The 25,059-nt window shown below is 44.2% G+C and overlaps 1 protein-coding gene across 2 annotated transcripts in view; it reads left to right on the top strand.

Annotated features, from left to right (window-relative positions):
• Positions 1 to 25,059, top strand: part of LOC118401968 (arf-GAP with GTPase, ANK repeat and PH domain-containing protein 3-like) — a 394,943-nt gene that overhangs the window by 247,930 nt on the left and 121,954 nt on the right. The window contains exons 1-3 of one of the 2 annotated variants that reach the window (XM_035799696.2): positions 4,106 to 5,618; positions 18,478 to 18,536; positions 20,447 to 20,534. In XM_035799696.2, coding sequence (XP_035655589.1) covers positions 4,289 to 5,618; positions 18,478 to 18,536; positions 20,447 to 20,534 — 1,477 coding nt within the window. In that variant the 5' untranslated portion in view covers positions 4,106 to 4,288. Of the gene's footprint in view, positions 1 to 4,105; positions 5,619 to 18,477; positions 18,537 to 20,446; positions 20,535 to 25,059 lie in introns of those variants that run through there. The other variant, XM_035799697.2, reaches the window with a different exon arrangement.

Genomic DNA, 25,059 nt, shown 5'->3' with positions numbered 1-25,059 from the left:
TATTAATGGACGTCCCATTCTGGCCATGGGCTTATTAATGGACATCCCATTCTGGCCATGGGCTTATTAATGGACGTCCCATTCTGACCATGGGCTTATTAATGGACGTCCCATTCTGGCCATGGGCTTATTAATGGAAGTCCCATTCTGGCCATGGGCTTATTAATGGACGTCCCATTCTGGCCATGGGCTTATTAATGGACGTCCCATTCTGGCCATGGGCTTATTAATGGACGTCCCATTCTGGCCATGGGCTTATTAATGGACGTCCCATTCTGGCCATGGGCTTATTAATGGACGTCCCATTCTGGCCATGGGCTTATTAATGGACGTCCCATTCTGGCCATGGGCTTATTAATGGACGTCCCATTCTGGCCATGGGCTTATTAATGGACGTCCCATTCTGGCCATGGGCTTATTAATGGACGACCCATTCTGGCCATGGGCTTATTAATGGACGTCCCATTAATGGACGTCCCATTCTGGCCATGGGTTTATTAGGATTAGCCTAATAATCCCAGCAGTTGTTTTAGGTATAGGGCCTTTAGACCCCTCCTCCTCAGCTCAGAGGATTACCAGGAGGAGGAAACGGCTCCCGTCACAACACCTGGCGCATGGTTCTGTCTTCCTGACCAGGTCAGTGTGTTACAATACAGCTCAGCTCAGCACAGCCACAACACTCCAGAGCTGTCTGATGGGACTACATCATACGCAGGACTGGGCAAATACTACTTTTTGGATCCAGATTTAGTTTCCACTGGAAGTTGAAATATGAAAGACTAACCTGAGAGGACAGAGAGAATATTAAAAAAGAGAGGAGAGGAAGAAGTGGAATAAAACCACAAGATGGTAATGATGGAAAATACCAGCTTGCCTGTCAGTGAGTTTGAAGCGGAGGGTTGGACGGTGGATTTGTATGGTTAGGTTGTGTCTTGTGAGCCCTTTGGTCCACTAGGAGCTAAAGGAATAAGTCAAGTCAGTCTGTGCCTCTTGAAAGTGTGGGACCAGGCTGCTGTGTTTCGGGGGCAGCAGACGGACCAGGCACCACCACATCCACTGGGGCGACGAGGACTGTCTACTGGCTGAAGAGCCTTAGGTTATTCCCATCCCTGGCTACCTGGACGCAGGTAGCACAAACCTGGACGCAGGTAGCACACCTGTTCACTACACAGCAGGTCCACATATCGATATGACTAACAGCTCAGTTGAAGCAGCAAGCTCTCAAAGCTGTGCATTTGGAGTATGAATCTATTTGCTAGCTGGTATTTGAGCAGTTTTCATAGTGTTGTAGCTGGTTTCTTATTTGAGAAGCCTGTCTCAAAGACCGTATCCACAGCCCAGACTTCCTGGAAAGATGCTTGGCATGCCTTGAAGGGATTATTACCCTTCAACACAATAAACTGTACTAGACAATGGCATGGCAGTGGGTGTTGTACTGTATGAGTGTGAGATAACATTAACCACTTCAAATCACTCATTCTCTACTCAGGATCTACTCAAGTTATACAAATAAGACACTTGACAAATACCTAGATGGAGACCGATTTAAAGATGATAGTTATAAAGTCACCCTTTTGAAAATAAGGCTACTACTATGTAGAATACAGCAGTGCTCCAGTCTGAGAACATGTATGTGTCTCTAAATCCTTCAAGGGCCTGAGGTTGTTCTGTATAGAGAGAAGTTGCCGGTTTTCCTTTTGGTGGGATGATCCAGTAGACACATGCTGTCTGGGTGCTGCTTTGCTTGGGCCAGCCAGATGTTATCTGTCCAGATGTCCTGTCAGGATCATGTCCTCACAGGCCTGGTTCTCTACATGTGCTCTGATTACTAATTGATACATTATTATGTGAAAACATGTTCATATAATGTTTTTACTGTGTTACTAAACAGGTATAAAAGCAACTAAATGGTTACCTTTACAGGTTCTGTTTTTTGATGTCATGTATGGAGTGTTCAAAAATTATGTACTTTCTTTAGCAGTTATAGCCTACTTAGAACATATTTTTACATCAAGCAACTCTATTTTCCAGTGGCCCTTATCAACATGTTTCTCTCTAAACACATGGGGGCGCTGCTTTTGATGGCATCATCAATTGCCTCAGTGTCCCGTGGTGATAAGAATATGGAATTAGGGCTTAACCTAGTTGGTCAGCTTTGTGTTCTGCCTTTATTCAGAGTGGTTGCCATTTGATTGACCAATGCCTAATTGGACACCAAAGCTCTACCCATGCTGAATATAAAGCTGGAATGTGCCAGATTATGCAGTGAGTTCCTTTTAGAGCCTTAAATGACATTGAAATAACCAGCTGAATACGCATCCGTTTATGGCAGCCAATCAGTTGCTGACAATGACTTATGAGCTAATAATTGTTCCTGTGGAAAGGTTCATTTACTTCTTTTGGGAAGGCGTCAAAGCCAGATTTGTAATTATTACTTTGTGGTATTTTGTAGAGGTGACATTTTACATACCAACTAATTTATCAGATTATTTCAGTTATTAACAACACTGTAAAAATAATTTGCTGCCTGCCATAAATGGTAGTCGGGTCACTCCTGGAGTGACTAAGTGTATGAGAGCTTGTGTGTGCTTTTTGTCAGCGCATGTGTATGTAAACACTGGGATCGATCCACTCAAACCGTAGTCCATTATTGCTGTCAGGTTACGTGGCAATTAATATAGCAGTGACTGTTACTTTCACACAATTAGGCGAATTTCTGCATTGAGCTATTTTAGCTTTTTTTTTTTTACAATGAACTAGAGAACATATCTTGCCCTTTCATGCTATCTGACCCACTTGTGTGCAACCCACGTGACCTGCTTTTACAGGGCCCTAGGATTAGCAGTGCTTTATGTAGAGTCTAAAACTTGGCTACATGGAAGCCAGAACTTCTGGTACTTCCACTCACTCTCCCTCCTTTAGAAAGCCATGGGAAAATCTCTGCCTTTGTGTTTTCCCTATCCCTGCTTGTTCGGTTGCAAGAGAGAACTTGATGGCGAGGGAGGGAGGAATACGACCGAGAGAGCGACCGAGAGAGGAGGCACTGGGGGGACACAGTTCTCTTTCATAGCAGTTTGTTCTAGGATCCTATCTTTGTTGACTGCTGCAGCAGTAGTGGATGCTCAGCTCCCTCTTCCTTGGATCCTATTCTTACTGTTCACTCACTGTCATCCATTTTACTCTCTGGGGGCTGAAATCCCTCTAAAGATCCTGTGGAGGAACTCATATCAGTGGAGTCGGTGTGTTTTAATGCAAAGCAGCCGACCCGTTGGGATCCGGTCCTTGTTTTCTGACCGTCCCGGGGGTTGGGAAACTGCTGGAAAGTTCAGACAGACACACTCCCTCACGCTACGCACGGCAGGCAGCTCAGAGATGAAGGGTTTTGTCTGCACCACAGGCAGAAAAGGATTGCTCACAACTTGCCAAGAAGGATGTTTTTCAAATGTCGCTCACGGCCTCTCAAGGACTCTATGACAAACATGTGTTTGTTTGTTCCAAAGCAAACAGTGGAATGGCTGTTTTAGCTGTCGCTCACCCTCACGTCGGACAGGTAGAAGAAGAAAGTAGAGGAGAGGGGAAAATGCAACCAGCCAGCCACCATCCAGCCTTTTGCGGTGCTGCTGCTGAATGCTGAGTATAAGGCTGCAGGGTTATGGCGGTGGCACAGAGGCTTTGCTCAGGCTTGTTTGAAGTTTTTTTCCCCATGTCAAAGGTAAAGGATTACCCGGGGGGTTGGAATGCAGCCTGGAAGTGAAGGTCTCAGAGAGCTACCCTAAACACCACTACACCGGGGAGAGGAGTGTGAGATTATGTTTGCTTTGCGACTGTGTGTATGTAGGTGTGTGCGTGTGTGCGTGTAAGTTAGGCTAGTTTGTGCATGCCTGTGTGTGTGGGGGATGTGTGTGGGGGAGTTCAGGGTAGTGCCATGCTACTGCTGAGCAGTCGGGCTACGGAGCAGGCTATCCCCGGGGCCACAAGCAAAGCTGTAACAGCCCACCAGTCAGGAGGAGGTAGGACCACGGTGTATCACATCTCTGTCATCCTGAATGGAACTTTGGGGCATGAGGAGGTGGGTGAGGGGGTGGGGGTGAGGGAGGGCCTGGCCGCCAGACACACCTCCCTGGAGCAGAGTCATCCGGCAGCCAGGAGCACCAGGGCACGGCCACAGGCGCTGCAGGGGAAGGAGGGACACTTCAGGCTTGGCAGGTGGCCCTCCCTGAGCCGTACAGGCAGAGTGGGGGGGAGGAGGGAGGAGGCAGTGCAGGAGGAGGAGGAGGAGGGAAGAAAAATGAAGACGGACCGGTTTCTCCAACTCCAACAGTTCTCTAGTAACTCAGCAGCTCCAGCAGCAGCCCATCCTTCTCAGATTGACTGGGAGAATGCAGCGGTAGGAGTAGAGGTAAAGGCACCTACAGCAGCTCTAGAGCAACAGAAGACCCAGGTAGAGACCCAGAGACAGGACATTTCTCCCCAGACTGAAGTGCCTCTCCCTGGGCATCATGGTGGTGTCCCTGCCGGTGGTGTTCTGGCCGGTGGTGGCTCTCCACCCCGGGCTGTGCTCCGCAGGAGGCCATCCCAGGACGGTGCTGCTCCACACAACAGGAGGGCGGTGAGCATGTATGGAGCCGCAGCCAGGCAGCATCGAGGCTCGCTAAGCCGCCAGGACAGACAGGACAGGCCCAGGAGTGTGTGCATGCTCGCAGGCCCCAACCTAAACCCTACCCTATCAGAGCCCGGGTCCCACTCCCAACACACCTCCAGGAGGGGGGCTACAAGGTCTCTGGACGGTCCCCCACAGCAGCGTTGGACCAGGAGGGCAGAGCTGCGGGCGGTGGACGGCCTTAAGCCAGGGGTGCTCCCTCAGTGGACGGTGGCGGGGGCTGAGGAGAAGGTGGTCCCCAGGGTCCGGCAGCAGACCTGGAAACCGAGACCGGTCAGCATGACTGTGTTGGAGCTGAGGAAGAAGGCCTCGGGGTCTCAGGAGGGGCTGGACAGCCAAGGAGGAAGCCAGGGGGGAGGTCTATTTGGCCGCTGGAGGCTGTTCGGCCGACCAGCTCAGGACAAGGAGAAGGAGGAAGCCCCAGACCCAGGCTCCAAGCCCAGCAGCAAGCCAGATGCCCCCAAGAATACCCTGAGCTCCTTACGCCGGACCCTCAGTCTGCGGATCAGGAGGAACCGGCCGCGGGAGAGAGTGGACATTTCTGAGGTGACACCAGAGGAACGCTCACGCACTACAAGTATGGAGCAGGAGACATCTCTCCCCTTGCGGCCCTTCTCCTATCTGACTGGGAGGACCCTGCCACCTCCTTGCGAGAGGGACGATGATGGAGGGAGGCAGTTCATTCATTACCACAGCCAGGGCAAGGTTAAGGTGATGGAGGTGCCCCTCTACCCAGCCAAACTGTCCTCCTCTACTAAACTGGCCCAGGAGGAGCCCAGCCTATGGCAGCTCATAGCCAGACGCTTTAGGAGGAAGGAGCAGCAGCAACCGTCCAACGGTAATTGTGAACTCCAGCCCCGACACCAGAGCAAAGAGACTGCCAAATATTCCCTGGGCAGGATTAAAAAGCCTCAGTCAGTTGCAATAGAGACTCTGGCAGACTGCAACAAAGTTCAAGGTAAGATTCCCAGTAAGATTGAATGTATTTCCCAGCACTTAGTGCTCCTGGTTCTGGACAGCCCCCCCCCCCTCAACCACTCTGTCAAAAAAAGTTCCCTTTTATAGTTCAACAGGGCAGCAGGTAGCTTAGCGGTTAAGATCATTTGGGCAGTAACCAAAAGGTTGCTGGTTCGAATCCCGAGCTAACTAGGTGAAAAAATCCCCACTTAACCCCCTTTCGCTCCTCTTAGTCACTGGATAAGAGCTCACATGTAAACAGGAACAGGGGTATTCTGCTCTTTAAGGAATGAGGGCAAATGAAAAACACGTGGAAGGGAACTTTAGGATGAGGTGGCATTTCAAGGTTTCGGGACCCGGAGGTTAGAAACAGTTCTCATTTTAGCTTTTGTGTTTTGTTTATTTACTTTTCCCACAATGCATTTCAAATCCATGTTGGTTCTTATTCAGATATGGAACAGTCACCACTGAAAACATTTTACATTAGAGATTTGTCATTTGGATGAGATGAGGGTCTTGCCTGTTATCTCATATGAATTTGCCTTGTTGTTTAAAGTTAACAATAGCTGTTTGATGAGAAAAGGTATGGGTGGTTGGTACAGTACTATACAGTCTGATCCAGAAGTGGCTGTGTTTCCCAGAGCCAGTGTGGTTGGAAATGCATGGTAGCTATTGCCTCTGGCCTCGTAGGGACACAGCTTAAAGCAGGAGGCATTAAAACGGTCAGCGGCTGTGAAGGGCCTTGGAGATGCTTTTGGCCGCCAACCAGGGCTAAATTAGGAGGGCTTAAACACTGTAATGATGGGGAACTGAGAGAGAGACTTAAGCACTGTGTTTAAAGGTTAGCTAGCCTAGCGCTGATCTCTATACGTTGACCGTGTAGGATCTTGTGTGTATGTGTTGAGTTACTCATAGAAGCAGACAGAGAAGCAACAATGAGCTATAGAGATTAGCCAATGTACTGAAGCTGTGTTTGCTGTGTACTCCATGCAGTTTAGTTCAAATCAAAATTAAGCCTTGTCATAGTCATTAGCAGATAACACCTTCTACTATGGTGAACTGAAGTTAAAAACTTGTATCAGACAGGTTTGCGCAACATGCCAAGCATGACACTAAACATTTTCTCGAGTTTTGATTGGTGATCGTGAATTATTACATCATTATTACTTCATTTAGAAAAATCCACCGCTCAGACCCCCAGAATCTATGAGTGAACAATGAAAGTTTGAGTGAAGTTCAGATTCAAAACAAACACCTGTTGCTGTAGGAGTAAGTTGTATCAAACTTTCCAGAGAAACACTTCTTAGATTGTTTTGCGTACTTGGTAAGTTGTTTCTCTGTGAATGAACCACAAATCATGTACTTTGTGTTGATATCAACTTTAGCAAGGCTTTGTTTCCTTCTGAGCCTAAGCAGTTAATAAGGGCAGATACAGGTACACTTTGTGATTTGCAGTTTATTTGTTTTCCCAATAAGAACTGTTACCAAGGTCACCAAAGCCTTTGTAGTTTTAAGTGCACGTTTAGTGATATTTGTCTCCGTTGTCGAAGTCGGAGAGGGCAGTCAGTCAGGCAGTAGGAATGTAGGTGTGCCGATCACTCTGACTAAAAGCCTAGTCACCTGTCTCTACCTGCCTAAGTGTTTGACAACCTTACCTGGCTGCAAAATGTATCCTAAGAGTTCTGACTCCCAGCCCTTAGTTAGCACACACACACACACACACACACACACACACACACACACACACACACACACACACACACACACACACACACACACACACACACACACACACACACACACACACACACACACACACACACACACACACACACACACACACACACGTGTGTAATTGCGAATATTAACCAAAAACACATTAGCTGGCATTACGATATACTCTGTTTAGCGAGTAACTAATATGGATGTCCAGGTGTTAGTACTAGCTAATGATGAGCTGTTTTCCTGGTTATATTTTTTCCCTTTGGTGGTATAGCCCTACATCAGGGATGAGGGGTTGAGGACCCTGTCCCCCTCACGACTGCACCACACCCCTACCAGTGGGTGAACAAGGCCATTGTTGTCAGGCCCGTGGAGGAGGGGTGGTTTGAAGTGACGTTTTGTGAGGTAGTCAACACTGCACTCCATCACAGACCTGGGTTCAAATAGGATTTGAAATCTTTCCAATACTTTGGCTGGGCGTGATTGAGCTTGCCTGCAGCAGTGGAACCAACGGAATGGTCTCAAATGTGTAAACAAGGCAGATTCAGACAAATACTGAAAGTATTTGGAAGATTTCAAATACTATTTGAACCCAGGCCTGCTTCTTCAAACACATGATGTGCATTAAACTAGGCTGCACTGCGACTAGAGTAAAGGTTAGGTTTCCCTCTTGAAATGCCGTAAAATGTTCACTGTGGTACATGTATCTTGCCTAGACTTGGCATTGCTCATTGAGAGTTGTCGAAAGTGTCCTGTGTGTCAATGTGCATATTGTATTCTTTCATCTCATGACTGATCTCTCTTATAAGAGATCCTCGAAATTGGTCGTGGAGTGTTCAAGAATAACAATACCCTGGCTTTATTTTTTTCACCCCACAATCAACTGAAGTTCATTCATGAAAATAGTTTGCAGCTCTGCTCTTTCTCAATCAAAACTCTTTGTCACTGTGAAGCAGGGCGAACAAAATGTCTGTTCCCAAAATGTCTGTTCCCCTAAATGTTCTTACGTTTGAGTCTGCCTGCTCTGAAGACTCTCCGTCAGAGTTGTGTGAAGACGTATCTGGTTTATTAAGTAAGCACCCTCAGCAGACCTTCTCTGAGCCAAACTCACTAATGTCTTGGTTTACCGTTATGACAAACCAAATGTGTCACTCCCAAGCCAATTGGGGAAACTGAACGTTTGATCACACAAACCCACTTCTGGGAGAGGAGGGAAGAGGAGAGGGATAAAGGACAAGAGAGAATAAGACACTGTTGTGGGTTGAGTGAGTGAATCAGTCCAGAAGGAGATGGATATAGAGGCTCTCTTAATACTTTAAAATGACTCTTTATTTGAGCGTCTGCTGCCACAGATCCCCAGCTACTGTGTTCCCTTCAAATCTAATTGTATTGGTTGCGTACACATATTTTGCAGGTACAGTGAAATGCTTATGTTTCTACTTTAGCTCCAACAGTAGGATACAGTCTGACAGAATACTCTCAATGGTGCATCTGTAGAAATTTGTGAGGGTCTTAGAGGCCAAGCTGAATTTCTTCAGCCTCCGGAGGTGTTGTTGGGGCATGAGCTTAGTGATGAGCTTGAAGGGCACTATAGTATTGAAGGCTGAGCTAGTCGGTAAACGGCATTCTTACATACACTACCATTCAAAAGTTTGGGGTCACTTCGAATTTTCCTTGTTTTTGAAAGAAAAGCTTATTTTTTTGTCCATTGAAATAACATCAAATTGATCAGAAATACAGTGTAGACATTGTTAATGTTGTAAATGACTATTGTAGCTGGAAACAGCTGATTTTTTTATGGAATATCTACATAGGCCCATTATCAGCAACCATCACTCCTGTATTCCAATGACACGTTTATCATTTTAAAAGGCTAGTTGATTATTAGAAAACCCTTTTGCAATTATGTTTGCACAGCTGAAAACTGTTGTGTTGATTAAAGAAGCAATAAAACCGGTCTTCTTTAGACTAGTTGATTATCTGGATTGTCAGCATTTGTGGGTTTGATTACAGGCTCAAAATGTCCAGAAACAAAAAACTTTCTTCTGAAACTCGTCAGTCTATTCTTGTTCTGAGAAATGAAGGCTATTCCATGTGAGAAATTGCCAAGAAACTGAAGATCTCGTACAATGCTGTGTACAACTCCCTTCACAGAACAGCACAAACTGGCACTAACCAGAATAGAAAGAGGAAGGGGAGGCCCCGGTGCACAACTGAGCAAGAGGACAAGTACATTAGAGTGTTTACTTTGAGAAACAGACTGGGATAGGGATAGATTGAATATGTCCGTTCACACTGCTGCTACTTGCCTCTCAGGGGAAAAAGCTTCTCAGAATCAAGTTCAAAACCCATTTACATGCTGGAGTTTGAGACACCACTCACCAATGGGGTTTAATGTCATGGTGATGACAGAATAGCACAACAGAAATAAAGGATGATGTGCATCAGTGCTCAGGTCAAAGTAGAGTTCCCGAGTTGACTTTGGATTCTTCTTATCTGTGGCTATTGACAGTTGGGGGCCCTTTTTTGTGCAGAACCATGTTTATGGTATGTTGTTAATGTGGGGTTGTGATTATAGAAAACAATTCACTCTACTATATCGAGTCAGCTAAGACGGAAAATGTGTCTCCCTTGGGTTAAATTTGGATTCCGCTCAACACTGGTGTCCAATTTACCTCTGAGGAAATGGTCGATACCATGCCTTCAACAACAGAATTGTTAGAAGAGACTAAGAGACCCTTAAGTCAGCTTGCCTATAGCCCTACACAATAGAATAGATTGGTCAGTGGGCATCCAGCTCTGTCTGCTTACTGCTGATTCTGTTCACTTATCTATCACCTCATATTAAAATGACATTCTGCTGTTCAGAGCTCTACAGATAAGTTATAAGAGCTGTAGCAGCATTGAGTAGACAGCTTTGTGAGTTTGGTTACAGAGGCGTAACATTTACAAGATAGGGAGATGATTCCGGAATGATTATGTCAATGGAGCTGCTGCTCTGTGTAAGTATATGCTAGACCGAGTCTAATGGCAGTGGGTAACAATCCACTACAAATGTAGGATCTTAATTTGAGCCAGTTGCTACAGCAGGAAAATAGTCCTGCAGCAACAGGAAATGTTGATTTTAATTAATAGCCATTTTTGTAGGGTTTGATACATTTTTTTTTGTAAAGGAAATCAAGTCTCAAATTTCAAAGTGGGAAATACATACTTCAGAAGCCTTTTTAAACCTCAAATACAGTAGAAGTTTTACGTTTCCTGCATTGCAGCCAAGTTATTCGACAACATGGTAATCAAATGAAGATCCTACATATTTATGTGGTTACCAATGAGGGATGTAAAAATACTTAGTCCAAGCTAAATTGGTACTCTGTCATTTGTAGCTAGTGGGAAAGGATCTCCTAATCTTTGGCAGGGAGGTTTAGACCTCACGGTCGTCCTCCACTTTCATTCCCCACTGACCCCACACAAACACAAAAATCCTTGTGGGGACCTAAAATGTATTTCCATTCAAAATCCTATTTTCCTTAACCCCTAATCCTAACTCGTAACCCTAATTGTAAACCTAGCCCTTAAATTGAAAATAGCCGTCATGGGAAATGTCCCCATGAGGAATAATATTCCTGGTTTTACTATCCTTTTCGGGATTTCCAGTACCCACAAGGTTAGTAATACATTCCCACATAAACACCGCACAGACGCGTACACACACACACACACACACACACACACACACACACACACACACACACACACACACACACACACACACACACACACACACACACACACACACACACACACACGTGGGGTTTTCTGCATTTTCTTTCTCTCTGTTTTCTGAACTCAATATGGGGGTTACTAATTGTGCCTCACTGCCCTTGGATTGAATAGTATTTTTTATTAGAGTGGACATGAGTAATGAGTCGAAAAACATGAAACAATACACCGATGCAGTTTTCCATCTCACACAAACAAAGGCCCTAGTGTCCTCTGGAGGGTGCATCACTGAAGTTGGGGCTCATTCTGTTCCATTTCTATAGGCATTGTGGGTACTGATGGGTTGCTCATTTTTAATGGATGATGTAAAGCAGAACTAAATTAATTATATTCGCTGTTTCAGCAAGAAATAAGGACAAGTGGCACTTGTTATATCAATCTGGATAGCCACAGCATATAGTCCTACAGTAGCATGTAACACGTGTGAAGCACAAACAATGTGTCACATGGTTTAATGAAAGATGGCTATCACTTCAGTAAGGTAAAGCTTTGAGTGAATAACCTACATTTCTTCTAATTCACCTTTCTTCTGCCCTGTGTGGAACATACTCAGGGGATCTGGCCCCTGAGGGGGTCCAATCCGGCCTGCAGGTGTTTTGTTTGTGTATGTGTACTCAGAAAGTATTCATACCCCTTGTCTTATTCCACATGTTGTTATGTTACAGCCTGAATTCAAAATGGAGTGTAACAGATGTGAAACGCTAGCTTAGTTAGCGGAGGTGCGCGCTAAATAGTGTTTCAATCGGTGACGTCACTTGCTCTGAGATCTTGAAGTAGTAGTTCCCCTTGCTCTGCAAGGGCCGCAGCTTTTGTGGAGAGGTGGGTAACGATGCTTCGTGGGTGACTGTTGTTGATGTGTGCAGAGGGTCCCTGGTTCGTGCCCGGGTATGGGCGAGGGGACGGTCTAAAGTTATACTGTTACATGAATACCAACTGAAGTCACTGTACTTAAAATGACTGAAACCAAATCGAAACTGTGTAGAAATGACAATGGACCAACAATGTATTCGTCCAGTTTCTTGATTGTCTCCAGCTCGCTAAAAAAGAAAGGCATTTCACTGTACTTGGGCACGTGACATAAAAATGTATAACTAAATAATCCCCTAAATGAAAGCTAGACAGTCAGGGAGCATCGGAAATTTTAAAAGCTATAAATAGAGGCCTTTATAAAAAAATATTATATATTTTTTTACATTTTGAAGGCAAGGAAATACAGCAGATTTTCAGTGATGCCCCTCCAGACCTCGATGAAGACTGAATGCGGCCCCCGGCGCCAAATGAGTTTGACACGCCTGCTCTAAGTGGTCAACAACACCATAGAGCCCCATTTGTGTAATGACCTCTAATTCAACTGGATGGCCTATCTATTTCTGGGGTCTTCCTTGTGTTTGGCCCTCTCTCTTTAAGAGATGCAAGAATTGAGACAGCAGTGGAAACTACTGTTTATCTCTTTCCAGTTAACTGCAAATCTGTTCATGTCAGAGTGCTCATAGAACACAGTGCTCAAGAGTTGCATAAAATAGCTCCAATCAGTATTTTTATTTTGAGAGGATCTACTTTGTCATTTCGTTGTCCTCTTGTCTCTATCATTTAATATGTTTTACAGAAACATTAGCTACATTTGTATGCTAACAATAAAACCTTGACAAAATGAGTGGCAACCTCGTTTAAGCTCCCATCTACCACTTCTGAAATAAAACTCCCTCACTCAAGCAGAGTTTCAGAGCCGCAGCATCTGAAGAGCGTCTTTGGTGCTCATGTTCTAACATGTTCAAGGAGATGTGTCAAACTGGTAGTGAGAGGGCTTCGCAACACAAAGCCGGTGATGCACTCAACACGCCTCAGCCTGGAATAAAGTGAGATCGCCATAGCAACGAAGCCTATTATTGTATACAGTGTTTTAAGTCAACCTTATTGCTTCTAAAACAAAACATTTAAAGGTAGAATCTAGTGTTCAAACGGACAACTGTTTATTTTCTTAATTGGGAAAAGTGTCTCAAGTGAAGTTCAATTGTGTTTGGAATGGCTTTGATTAGCCTTGGAACAAAGTTTGAATGAATGTTCTTCGTCAATTGATCTCATGTTGTGCAAATGTTGCAATTTTCACTGAAGCCCTTACACTTAACTTACACAGACAATAAATATGGATTGGACAACCGCTTTCAATTTGTGTAAAATATTGTTTATGGCAAGAGTGCTCAGGCATACAGGCATTTGCTCTCAATCTTTTTTTCTGGATGATTGATTTTCTGTAATATGATTGCCTTGGGCATGATGAGAACATTGTTGCTGCAACAGACACATGCACCTACAGTAAAGGACGCTGCCTTGTTTGGTGTTGTAGCTTTTCATTGTTCTGGTGTAGACCGACATAGGGGGATCCCACCTGGTTGTGCACCTTGTTGCCTGCAGACAGGGTGTCTACACCCCCTCTGTTGGAGATGGTATCTCCATGGGGTTTGCTAGCTCAGAATGGGGCTGTGAATCAAAACAAAAATGGGGTATTTTGTCAAACGGTTGTTGTGACAGATGCTAACACTCTTTACGGTGTCCTTTGAGAGAAGTTATCTGCGTGTTGGGTTTGGTTATGGCAGTAACCAACAGGCAGACATAAACAATTCTACTGACTTTCACCCAGACTGTAATTGTTCTATTGAATGGTTTTAAAATGGTGATTAATTCACTCAAATGTTCCTTCCCTATCTGATGTCAATCATAGAGGAAACATGTTGTGTCACGTCTGGTAATTTCTCACTGTTAAATTGAATTAGCAGCCGCAGCATCAGTTTGCCTCAAGGTGAGAGGATCAAAAAAGCTCCAACATACTGAATGAGGTCGTGTCAAATCAAATCAAATTTGTCACATGCTTCGTAAACCAGTTTTAGACGAACAGTGAAATTAATAGCTTAGAATGCCGTTCAAGATAAAGATGCATAAAATATAAGATAAACATGGAAATAATGACACGAGGAATGAATACAGTGAAGAACAAGTAAAAACGTTTATACCGTTTGTGTTAGGTTCTAAATGAACCTCGTAAAACTTACGGACAATTTAGTAAAGCTTAAACCAAGTTTATTTCACTTATTGGGTCATACAGCTGCATAAGACAAAGCCATGGTTCCACCAGTGGTAGTATATATACTAGCGATGCACGATATACTGTATCAGTGAATATATCGGGAATGGGCCGATATTAGCTAAAAATGCCAATATCGATATCAGCCTGTCTAGTTTAACGCCATTGTTAAAAACCGATGTCAAAGCTACCATGCCGTAAAATTTTGCGCTACACGTGCATCACAGCATTCCTAACCTAGGCCACACATTGTCTGCTGTGTGGATCGAGCAGTCAACAAGTTAAGTCAGCGAGACAACTCAAAGGCGAAATCCATTAAAGCCAAGATAATGGAACTCGTTGCCCTTGATAGTCAAACGTTTTCTGTCATGGGTGATGTTGGCTTTCGCCGACTGGTCGAGCACCGGTACACACTACCAAGCGCGTTATTTGTTTACACAGTAATAGCGTCACTGCTATTAGCTTCACAGCATACATACTATGGAACGCTGTTTGCGTCTCTGCGTTTCAAAAAAAGATAAAAGTAACACTGTAAAAGCTGTACTAAATAGTCTGAAAATGAGCAAACACCGGCCACAAACGATGTGTTTACACGCGTTGGTAGTAAAGCATCATTTTTTTGACCGCAACTTCTGGGGTACCTAGCTAGCACCAATACAACCAGCCTGAAAACAATGACCAGTAGAAACTGCAGGAATTTTCATTATTCTTAGCAATGATTTAGTAATCCTTGTGAGTAAGTATTAGGTTGCCACTTGTTGTTTGCCTATTGAAATTGAACTTGAAAATAAATAGCTAGCCAGCTACTTAACCCTGTTCCCCAAAGCTAACGTTATAAGCAATCAGCTTGCTTCATCTAGCTAGTGAGGCTCGACCGGATCGGGTTATGTGTTGTGAAGCTAGCCACAATAATGATTAGGCTGGTTTGCCTTCAAAATACAAATGAATACAAATAGTAGAATTATGCCATACTTTTATTTTGAAGGCTAACCGCAAAGTCTACTATTGTGGCTAATCCTTGTGGCTAGCTTCACATAGATGGGTCCACACACCATTAATCAAATAAGAACTGTCTTATAAATTCGGGTTATTTTAAATGATGACACCGAGTTATATAGTTAGCACAGCGAGTAAATGAAAGACGTGGGTTTTGATGATGTTTTTCTGGTAATGGGAACATATGTAAATGCCAACAAAATAACTTTTTGGTTTGGTGTGTGTGTGTGTGTAACCTTTATTTAACTAGTCAAGTTGGCTAAGAACAAATTATTATTTACAATGACGGCCCATCTTCATAATGTCCTTTGCTCTTGTTCTGGGATTGATTTGCACTTTTCGCACCAAAGTATGTTCATCTGTAGGAGACAGAACGCATCTCCTTCCTGAGCGGTATGGCAGCTGCGTGGTCCCATGGTGTTTATGCTTGCGGGTTATTGTTTGTACAGATGAACGTGAAACCGTCAGGCGTTTGGAAATTGCTCCCAAGGATGAACCAGACATGTGGAAGTCTCCAAAGTAGATGTCCTAACAGACTTGCCAAAACTGTAGTTTTTTAACAAGAAATTTGTGGAGAGGTTGAAAAATACGTTTTAACGACTCCAAACTAAGTACACTGCTCATTTTTTTTTACTCCAAGTCAATCACACTTCTGTGAAATCAAACTGTCCATTTAGGAAGTAACACTGATTGACAATACATTTCAACTGCTGCTGTGCAAATGGAATAGACAACAGGTGGAAATGATAGGCAATTAGCAAGACACCCCCCAATAAAGGAGTGGTTCTGAAGGTGATAACCACAGACCACTTCTCAGTTCCTATGCTTCCTGGCTGATGTTTTGGTCATTTTTGAATGCTGGCAGTGCTTTCACTCTAGTAGTAGCATGAGACAGAGTCTACAACCCACACAAGTGGCTCAGGTAGTGCAGCTCATCCAGGATGGCACATCAATGCGAGATGGGGCAAGAAGGTTTGCTGTGTTTGTCAGTGTAGTGTCCAGAGCATGGGGGCGCTACCAGGAGACAGGCCAGTACATCAGGAGACGTGGAGGAGGCCGTAGGAGGGCAACAACCCTGCAGCAGGACCGCTACCTCCGCCTTTGTGCAAGGAGGAGCAGGAGGAGCACTGCCAGAGCCCTGCAAAATGACCTCCAGCAGGCCACAAATGTGCGTTTGTCTGCTCAAACGGTCAGAAACAGACTCCATGAGGGTGGTATGAGTAGGGGTTGTGCTTACAGCCCAACACCGTGCAGGACGTTTGGCATTTGCCAGAGAACACCAAGATTGGCAAATTCGCCACTGGTGCCCTGTGCTCTTCACAGATGAAAGCAGGTTCACACTGAGCACATGTGACAGACATGACAGTCTGGAGACGCCGTGGAGAACGTTCTGCTGCCTGCAACATCCTCCAGCATGACCGGTTTGGCGGTGGGTCAGTCATGGTGTGGGGTGGCATTTCTTTGGGTGGCCGCACAGCCCTCCATGTGCTCGCCAGAGGTAGCCTGACTGCCATTAGGTACCGAGATGAGATCATCAGACCCCTTGTGAGACCATATGCTGGTGCGGTTGGCCCTGGGTTCCTCCTAATGCAAGACAATGCTAGACCTCATGTGGCTGAAGTGTGTCAGCAGTTCCTGCAAGAGGAAGGCATTGATGCTATGGACTGGCTCGCCCGTTCCCCAGACCTGAATCCAATTGAGCACATCTGGGACATCATGTCTCGCTCCATCTACCAACGCCACGTTGCACCACAGACTGTCCAGGATTTGGCGTATGCTTTAGTCCAGGTCTGGGAGGAGATCCCTCAGGAGACCATCCGCCACCTCATCAGGAGCATGCTCAGGCGTTGTCGGGAGGTCATACAGGCACGTGGAGGCCACACACACCACTGAGCCTCATTTTGACTTGTTTTAAGGACATTACATCAAAGTTGGATCAGCCTGTAGTGTGGTTTTCCACTTTCATTTTGAGTGTGACTCCAAATCCAGACCTCCATGGTTTGATAAAGTTGATTTCCATTGATAATTTTTGTGTGATTTTGTTGTCAGCACATTCAACTATGTAAAGAAAAAAGTATTTAATAAGAATATTTCATTCATTCAGATCTAGGATGTGTTATTTTAGTGTTTCCTTTATTTTTTTGAGCAGTGTATATGTAAACGTCCGACTTCAACTGTCCATAGGGCAGAAATCTCTTAGGTGCAGAGATTGTAGCCGGCTAGTAACAGGGACTAGGTTCAGGGCAGGGTACTGGGCGGAGGCCAGCTAGTGGTGACTATTTAACTTTCTGATGGCCTGGAGACGGAAGCTGTTTGTGACGGTTAACCTCTTGAAAGGTCTTACTCACATCGGTTACGGAAAGCAAGATCACACAGTCATCCGTAACAGCTGGTGCTCTCATGCATGGTTCAGTTTAGCTTTCCTCGGGGCGAGGCATTTATTTTGTCTGCTAGGCTCGCATCACTGGGCAGCTCGTGGCTGGGTTTCCCTTTGTAGTCTGTGATAGTTTGCAAGCCCTGCTACATCCTTTGAGTGTCAGTGCCGGTGTAGTAGGATTCTTAGTCCTGTTTTGATGTATTGACGGATCTTAGTCCTGTATTGACGCTTTGCCTATTTGATGGACCGTCAGAGGTCGTAGCTCGATTTCTTATAAGTGTCTGAATTAGGGTCCTGCTCCTTGAAAGCAGCAGCTCTAGCCTTTAGCTCAGTGTGGATGTTGCCTATAATCCATGGCTTCTGGTTGTGGTATGTACGTACGGTCATTGTGGGGACAACTTTGTTGATGCACTTATTAATGAAGCTGGTGACTGATGTGGTAAACTCCTCAATGTTATCAGATGAATCCTGGAACATATTCCAATCTGTGCTAATGAAAAAGTCCTGTAGCGTAGCATCTGCTTCATAAGACCGCCTCTGTGTTGAGCGTGTCAGTGGTACTTCCTGTTTTGAGTTTTTGCTCATAAGAAGGAAGCAGGAGGATAGAGTTATGGTCTGATTTGCCAAAGGGAGGGCAAGGGAGGGCTTGCATGCATTTCTGTTGTGGTATAATGGGTTTCTAGAGTTTTGTCATCTGTAGTTGCATAGGTGACATAATGGTAAAAATGAGGTAGATGTGCATGCGTGTGAATGTTTGCATTGTCAGAGATGACTTGAAACCATGATTGCACGTCCTCCTTTTAAGCTATGAGACAGACCGTGGCAAGGAATCAACGTACTGCTTTAACCTTTCCCGACCTCAGCTTAATAATGGCGTTTATTCTCTTGTTCTTTTTTCTCTTCCAGACTCGTTCGTCAATAGCCAGGAGTGGACATTGAGTCGATCAGTGCCAGAGCTCAAAGTGGTGAGTAGTATTCATGAGTTTTCATCATAACTTCAGGCCATATTATTCTTCTGGCATTGGCACTGCAAGAAGATTGATTTAAATGTCAATGCCAGGCCATGCTCTATGCATTTCAATAACATTTCCTCTCATTCTGCATGACAGAGAGAGTAGAGTACAGAAATTGGCTGGAATATTCCCTGGCACCAAGCGAGAGTGTGGGTGATTTTGAATGAGATAAGTTGGCATGGTGACACGTAGCGCGGAGTGGCTTGCAGCAGGACAGAGAGATGAGTGACAGTTTTGGGCTAGACGTGTGACAGGTCCTGGGTCTGATCCACCCGCTGGCACAACTGCTTGCACGCACGCACGCACGCACGCACGCACGCACGCACACACACACACACACACACACACACACACACACACACACACACACACACACACACACACACACACACACACACACACACACACACACACACACACACACACACACACACACGTCCTCACAGGAAGAAGGGAGTGCTTCACGTACATTATCAATAGGGATATTACCACAAAGACACATTCCATTCCAACATTCTGCTGTTAAGTACTGAAGTATTCATTGTATTTTGGTCTTTTATGAAAAACATATTGGTGTAATCCTATGGGGAATCCAACAGAAAATGATGTTCTCTCAGAGGGACACTTTTATGGAGAACATGCTTTCTAACCAAGGATCATTTGATAGAGCTCATTGTCTTTTATGTAGTGTTAGGTGTTAATTGGAAAACTCCAGACATTTCAGGGGTTTAGTGAACTGATGTTGGATTCAGCAGGGAAGAGTCGAGGACTGTTAGGGACGCATAGCTTCCATTTCTTCCACAGATCTATATGACACTATTGGACAGAAGTAGTTCATTCATTCATTATTTTTCCCAAAAGCACGGGCAGATGTTATCATTCCAACAATTGACAATTGCACTCATGAGGAGATGAGCTGATACTGTATAGTACTGTCTTCTCATTTAACCCTGCCGGACCTTGATAATGAACCCATAGACTGATCCTTAAAAAAGGCTGTAGTGGGATTTGCACACACTGTGCCCGCTTTGCTTTCATCTGCCTGAACTATGCTCATACAGCAGCCCTAATGATGGGCCTACAACCCAGCAGCTTACAAAGCTTTACATTTCTAACATAAACTCTGTTCCTTTTGTAGTTAGCTTCTGTTCTGAGTAGCTCCTAGCTTGTTATTCTTCTGTGGTGGATAGACTACTACTCTGTGTCCTCTCCAAAGCCAACTTCCTCCTTATGTAGATCGTAAGTGTAATGATGGAGAGGAGAGGTAGCATCATCTAGGCTCTTAAAGATCCTGTACACACACACACATCTCTCTCACAGTCCCCTATAATTAAAACCATACCTGACTTTACCACCCACTAATGATCTAAAGAAGAGTGTTGAAGGTGGATTGTGGGGTTGAGTAGGGGAGGAGGGCGTGTTCTCCCCCAGACACACTGGCATTATCAACAGCCACCCCAGCCTGGGAGCAGCCCAGCCCCAGCTCACCCACTGTCAGGCTCCCCCTGGGGGCGGTCAGCAGTCAGAGATGGGGCCTGGGCCTGGACGTTTCGAACGTTCTGAACTGTTCCCTTGCCGGTGACCACCTTTCTTTTGTCCCACAAGCATCATCTGTCCATAAGAAAGTCCATAGACTGTGGGCTCTAGTGTTAGTTGGTGATTTGTCTCTGCAACTTCTTACAGAACTATTGTTTTGCCACCTTGCCTTTACAAGAAGCAAGTCCATTGGCTGTGGGCTATGACATTGGTTGGCTGTGTAAACATCTCAACAACATCTGGATAAGAGCGTCTGCTAAATTACTTAAATGTAAATGTAAATATATGATGTCCTTGACTAGACTGTTGTCTTGTTGTTTCTGCAGGGTATTGTGGGTAATCTGTCGAGTGGGAAGTCTGCCTTGGTCCACCGGTACCTGACAGGCACATATGTGCAGGAGGAATCTCCTGAAGGTAAGAGACAGAGCTTGCTGCTGTTTAGGAAAAACACCTGAGGGAGGAGAGAGGTGTCACACGCTGTAAAGAGCTAAAAGGTTGTGGACTCTAGGAGGGTCTTGTCAGTCAACACATGAACACATCACTTCTAACTGTGATGGTATCTTGCTAATCTACTCCATCTACTGACCCTGCTGCATCATATATGTAAATGTAATTTGAGATATTTATAATAATGTAAAAAGGATTTCTAATTATTTCTGAACATTTATACGCATTTACAGTGGATTCAGAAAGTATTCAGACCCCTTGACTTTTTCCACATTTTGTTACGTTACAACCTTATTCTATAATTGATTAAATTGTTTTTCTTCCCCTCATCAACCTATACACAATACCCCATAATGACAAAGCAAAATCTGTTTTTTACAAAATTTTACAAATTTCTTCCTAATAAAAAACTTAAATAATATATTTACATAAGTATTCAGACCCTTTACTCAGTACTTTGTTGAAGCACCGTTGGCAGTGTTTACAGCCTCGAGTCTTCTTGGGTATGACGCTACAAGCTTGGCACACCTGTATTTGGGGAGTTTCTCCCATTCTTCTCTGCAGATCCTCTCAAGATCTGCCAGGATGGATGGGAAGTGTTGCTGCACAACTATTTTCTGGTCTCTCCAGAGATGTTTGATCTGGTTCAAGTCCGGGCTCTACCTGGGACACTCAAGGACATTCAGAGACTTGTCCCGAAGCCACTCCTGCATTGTCTTGGCGGTGTGCTTATGGTCGTTGTCCAATTGGAAGGTGAACGTTCGGCCCTGTCTGATGTCCTGATCTCTCTGGAGCAGGTTTTCATCAAGGATCTCACTGTACTTTGTTCCGTTCATCTTTCCCACGATCCTGACTAGTCTCCCAGTCCCTGCAGCTGAAAAACATCCCCACAGCATGATGCTGCCACCACCATACTTCACCGTAGAGATGGTGCCAGGTTTCCTCCAGACTTGACATTTGGCATTCAGGCCAAAGAGAATCTTGTTTCTCATGGTCTGAGTTCTCTAGGTGCCTTTTGGCAAACGCCAAGTGGGCTGCCATGTGCCTTTTACTGAGGAGTGGCTTCAGTCTGGTCACTCTACCATAAAGACCTGTTTGGTGGAGTGCTGCAGAGATGGTTGTTCTTCTGGAAGGTTCTCCCATCTCCACAAAATTACTCTGGAGCTCTGTCAGAGTGACCATCGGGTTCTTGGTCACCTCCCTGATTGTGCAAGTTCTCCCACTTAAAAAGATGAGAGGCCTGTAATTTTCATCATAGGTAATTTGCAAATAAATTCATAAAAAATCCTACAATGTGATTTTCTGGATTTTTTTTCTCATTTTGTCTGTCATAGTTGAAGTGTACATCTGATGAAAATTACAGGCCTCTCTCATCTTTTTAAGTGGGAGAACTTGCACAATTGGTGGCTGACTAAATACTTTTTTGCCCCACTGTATGTAAATAAGGTATTTCTGCTTTTATTTTATACATTTGCTAAAGTTTCTGAAAACCTGTTGTCACGTTGTCATTATTGGGTATTGGTTGTAGATTGATAAGAAAAAAATCAATTTTGGAATATGGCTGTAACGTAATAAAGTGTGAAAAAATGTAAGGGGTCTGAATACTTTCTGAATGCACTATAAAGACATATAACGTTATTTTAATATGTTACCAGATTATTGGCTGTTCAAAACCTGTTGAAATACCACCTGGAATGCAGTGGAGGCTGGAAAGAGGAGTTATAGGAGGATGGGCTCATTGTAATGGCTCGAATGGAATCAATGGAACAGAGTCAAACATGTTGTTTCCATGTGTTAGATGTGTTTGGTACCATTCCATTGATTCCATTCCAGCCTTCACAATGAGCCCATCCTCCTGTAGCTCTTCCCACCAGCCTCCTCTGCCGGAATGATAAGTTAGCAGTCTGTATTTGGGGTTAAGTTATTCTAGCTGGAGATAGAGACTGGCTTAAAGTACAATGACAGGGCTGGGCTTGATAGTGACCGTAGGCTGTATACAAACTCAATTCATGACTAGCAGTTAGGTTGAGTGTGTTCCACATAGTATATAAAGAGAAACCTGCATTATCTTCGCTTATCATCATTAACAGCTAGTCTTTGAAGCCAGGTGTGTTTTCTGTTGTTGTTATTGTTTTGTATCAGTCGACGCAGTGTCAGATTTATCTCAAGCCGAAGGATGTGCTCTGAGATAATTGGCTTTTTATCCATTTATCCAGACAATGACAGCTAGAGCAAAGCATCTCCCATGCAAGAAAGAGGGCTGCTGTGTTAGAATGCTAATTCCTAATACATCAAGGTAAAAGTAAAAACCTGGGCTTAAAGCACCAAATCCTACTAAAACCCTTGATTTCAGAGCGAAAGGGGATTGCAGTTGCTGCCATGAACATAAACAGTTTCTGCTTTGGGAGCTCTGAAGTGCTGATGCACTGAACGAGAGGGCATAGCTCAGTGAGAAGGTATATTTATTTCCACAGGGGTCTGTTCCAAAGCCTTCCACTGTGACTTCACAGAATCACAACCGGACAATTCTCAATTTTGATTATCAGGTGGAATCCTTAATGAATTCGGCCCTGCTGAGCACACAAGCGAAGGCTCTCCGAAACCCACAAATATGCTGTCATAGCTGGGGTTAAATGACAATCTTTGAGGGGGTTTGGAGGGTTTGTAGTGTCTGGTTATGTATAATTATAGCGAAGAGGGACAAGAGATATGAAGCGCATAATGAGTTCCTGGCATAATGATGCTGCTTCACCAAGGGAAAGAAACAATCCTTACTGCTTAATTAGGCCTAGAGAAATCAATGACAAAAATGCTGGAAAGCTAAAAGCTGAGTGATGATTTTGGTTAATTAAGGAAACATGTTGTATCTTCTTATTGCATTTTATACAGATCACTGCATTGTTTCTGTTATACAGCATACCTCTTCATCTCCCATCATTAACAGGTGGCAAAGGTTCTCCTTTTAGTCTCATTCCTAGAACGATGCTTAGCCCAGATAGAAACTATAGCTACTCTGTAGACTGAAAGAGGCTACCTCGCTTCTAAGGAGAGTAGTGTTTTGTGTTTGGTCCATACCATTCAGCTCTACTCTTAATTTTTTGTTCTACGATGTTGCTAGTTGCTGTGATATCTGTTAAAATATAGTATCAGGGATGAGGAGGGAGGGAGGTGTTGCCATGGCAACAGCGGAACAGGCTCTGTTGGAATTGTGGCTCTGTGTCAAGTTCTCTGAGCCTCCGCATTCCATTCTAGAGCTGAATATGTTTACTGCCTGTTAACCAAGCCAAAAATATAGCTCCCATCTCAAAACCTGTGTGTGTGTGTGTGTGTGTGTGTGTGTGTGTGTGTGTGTGTGTGTGTGTGTGTGTGTGTGTGTGTGTGTGTGTGTGTGTGTGTGTGTGTGTGTGTGTGTGTGTGTGTGTGTGTGTGTGTGTGTGTGTGTGTTAGACTCATCTGTATGTATAAGCTGGACAACAGGTTGATAGAAAGACTATAACCACTCTATTCATTAGCCACATCCAGCCAAAATCATTATACATTATTGCTGGCCTACCCTAATACAGATTGAGTGTCTCTCGTTATCGAGGTTAGCTTAATTCTTTTGGCACTGAGATTCAACAGACGTTCCACAATACAGATGGATTCTCCTCTGACCTCAGGATATGTTTTTGTCTATGCTTGGCTGTGAACAGAGGATGATGGTGATGTTATGTAGTCTAAATGTAGGCCTATACTTGAATGCACATCCATTTCATACCATGACAACAGAAGATGTTATTTGGCATAACACTCTCATTTTACCATTTTCAAGGGCTTCTTATCATTTCATGTGCAACCAACTTATTCCATTTACCTCCTCTAGAATTATTACAAATGTTCCTTTGAAGTCTGGCCCTTTGGTCCAGAGACCATCATTTTTTCACAAGATCTGGCTATACTATACTGGGTATTACTATGGGTATCACTTTTCTGACATTTCCTCTAAATGTAGATTTCCTGACATATAGAGACTCAGAAATTAATGCTCGGTCCAAGCAGCGCTCCAATCTCAGAGCTCTGTTACTTCAGAGCAGAGCCGGCCTTATGGGCAGGCCTCTGGGGGCCTGGCCCACGCTACCTTACCTCGTTTCCTGTCCAAATAAAATGTTTAAATATTGATCATTTATTTGACCGAGATGCGCACCGACATAAAGATGCATCAATCTCTGATGAAGAATCAGAAGGAGAGAAACAGCACCTCTCTGTCTCATGTCATACTATTTTTGGCCAAACAGCATCAGATACATGGGCTACATCTTATTTTTATTTATTGTTTCTTTTGTTCCACCTCATGCTATTTTACTATTACATTGTTATTGATTACCGCATTATTGGGTTTAGAGCAGTGTTCCCCAACTGGCGGCCTGTGTGGAGTTTTCATTGTTGGACATGACTATAAATCACCATGAAATCAGCTCCTTAATTTAAGAAATCTGTTCCCAAGTATTTCCAT

This window comes from Oncorhynchus keta, chromosome 23, assembly GCF_023373465.1.
Source record: "Oncorhynchus keta strain PuntledgeMale-10-30-2019 chromosome 23, Oket_V2, whole genome shotgun sequence".
Classification (NCBI taxonomy): Eukaryota; Metazoa; Chordata; class Actinopteri; order Salmoniformes; family Salmonidae; genus Oncorhynchus; species Oncorhynchus keta.
Note: the sequence above shows the minus strand (reverse complement) of the source record. Positions and strands in the feature narration are given on the sequence as shown.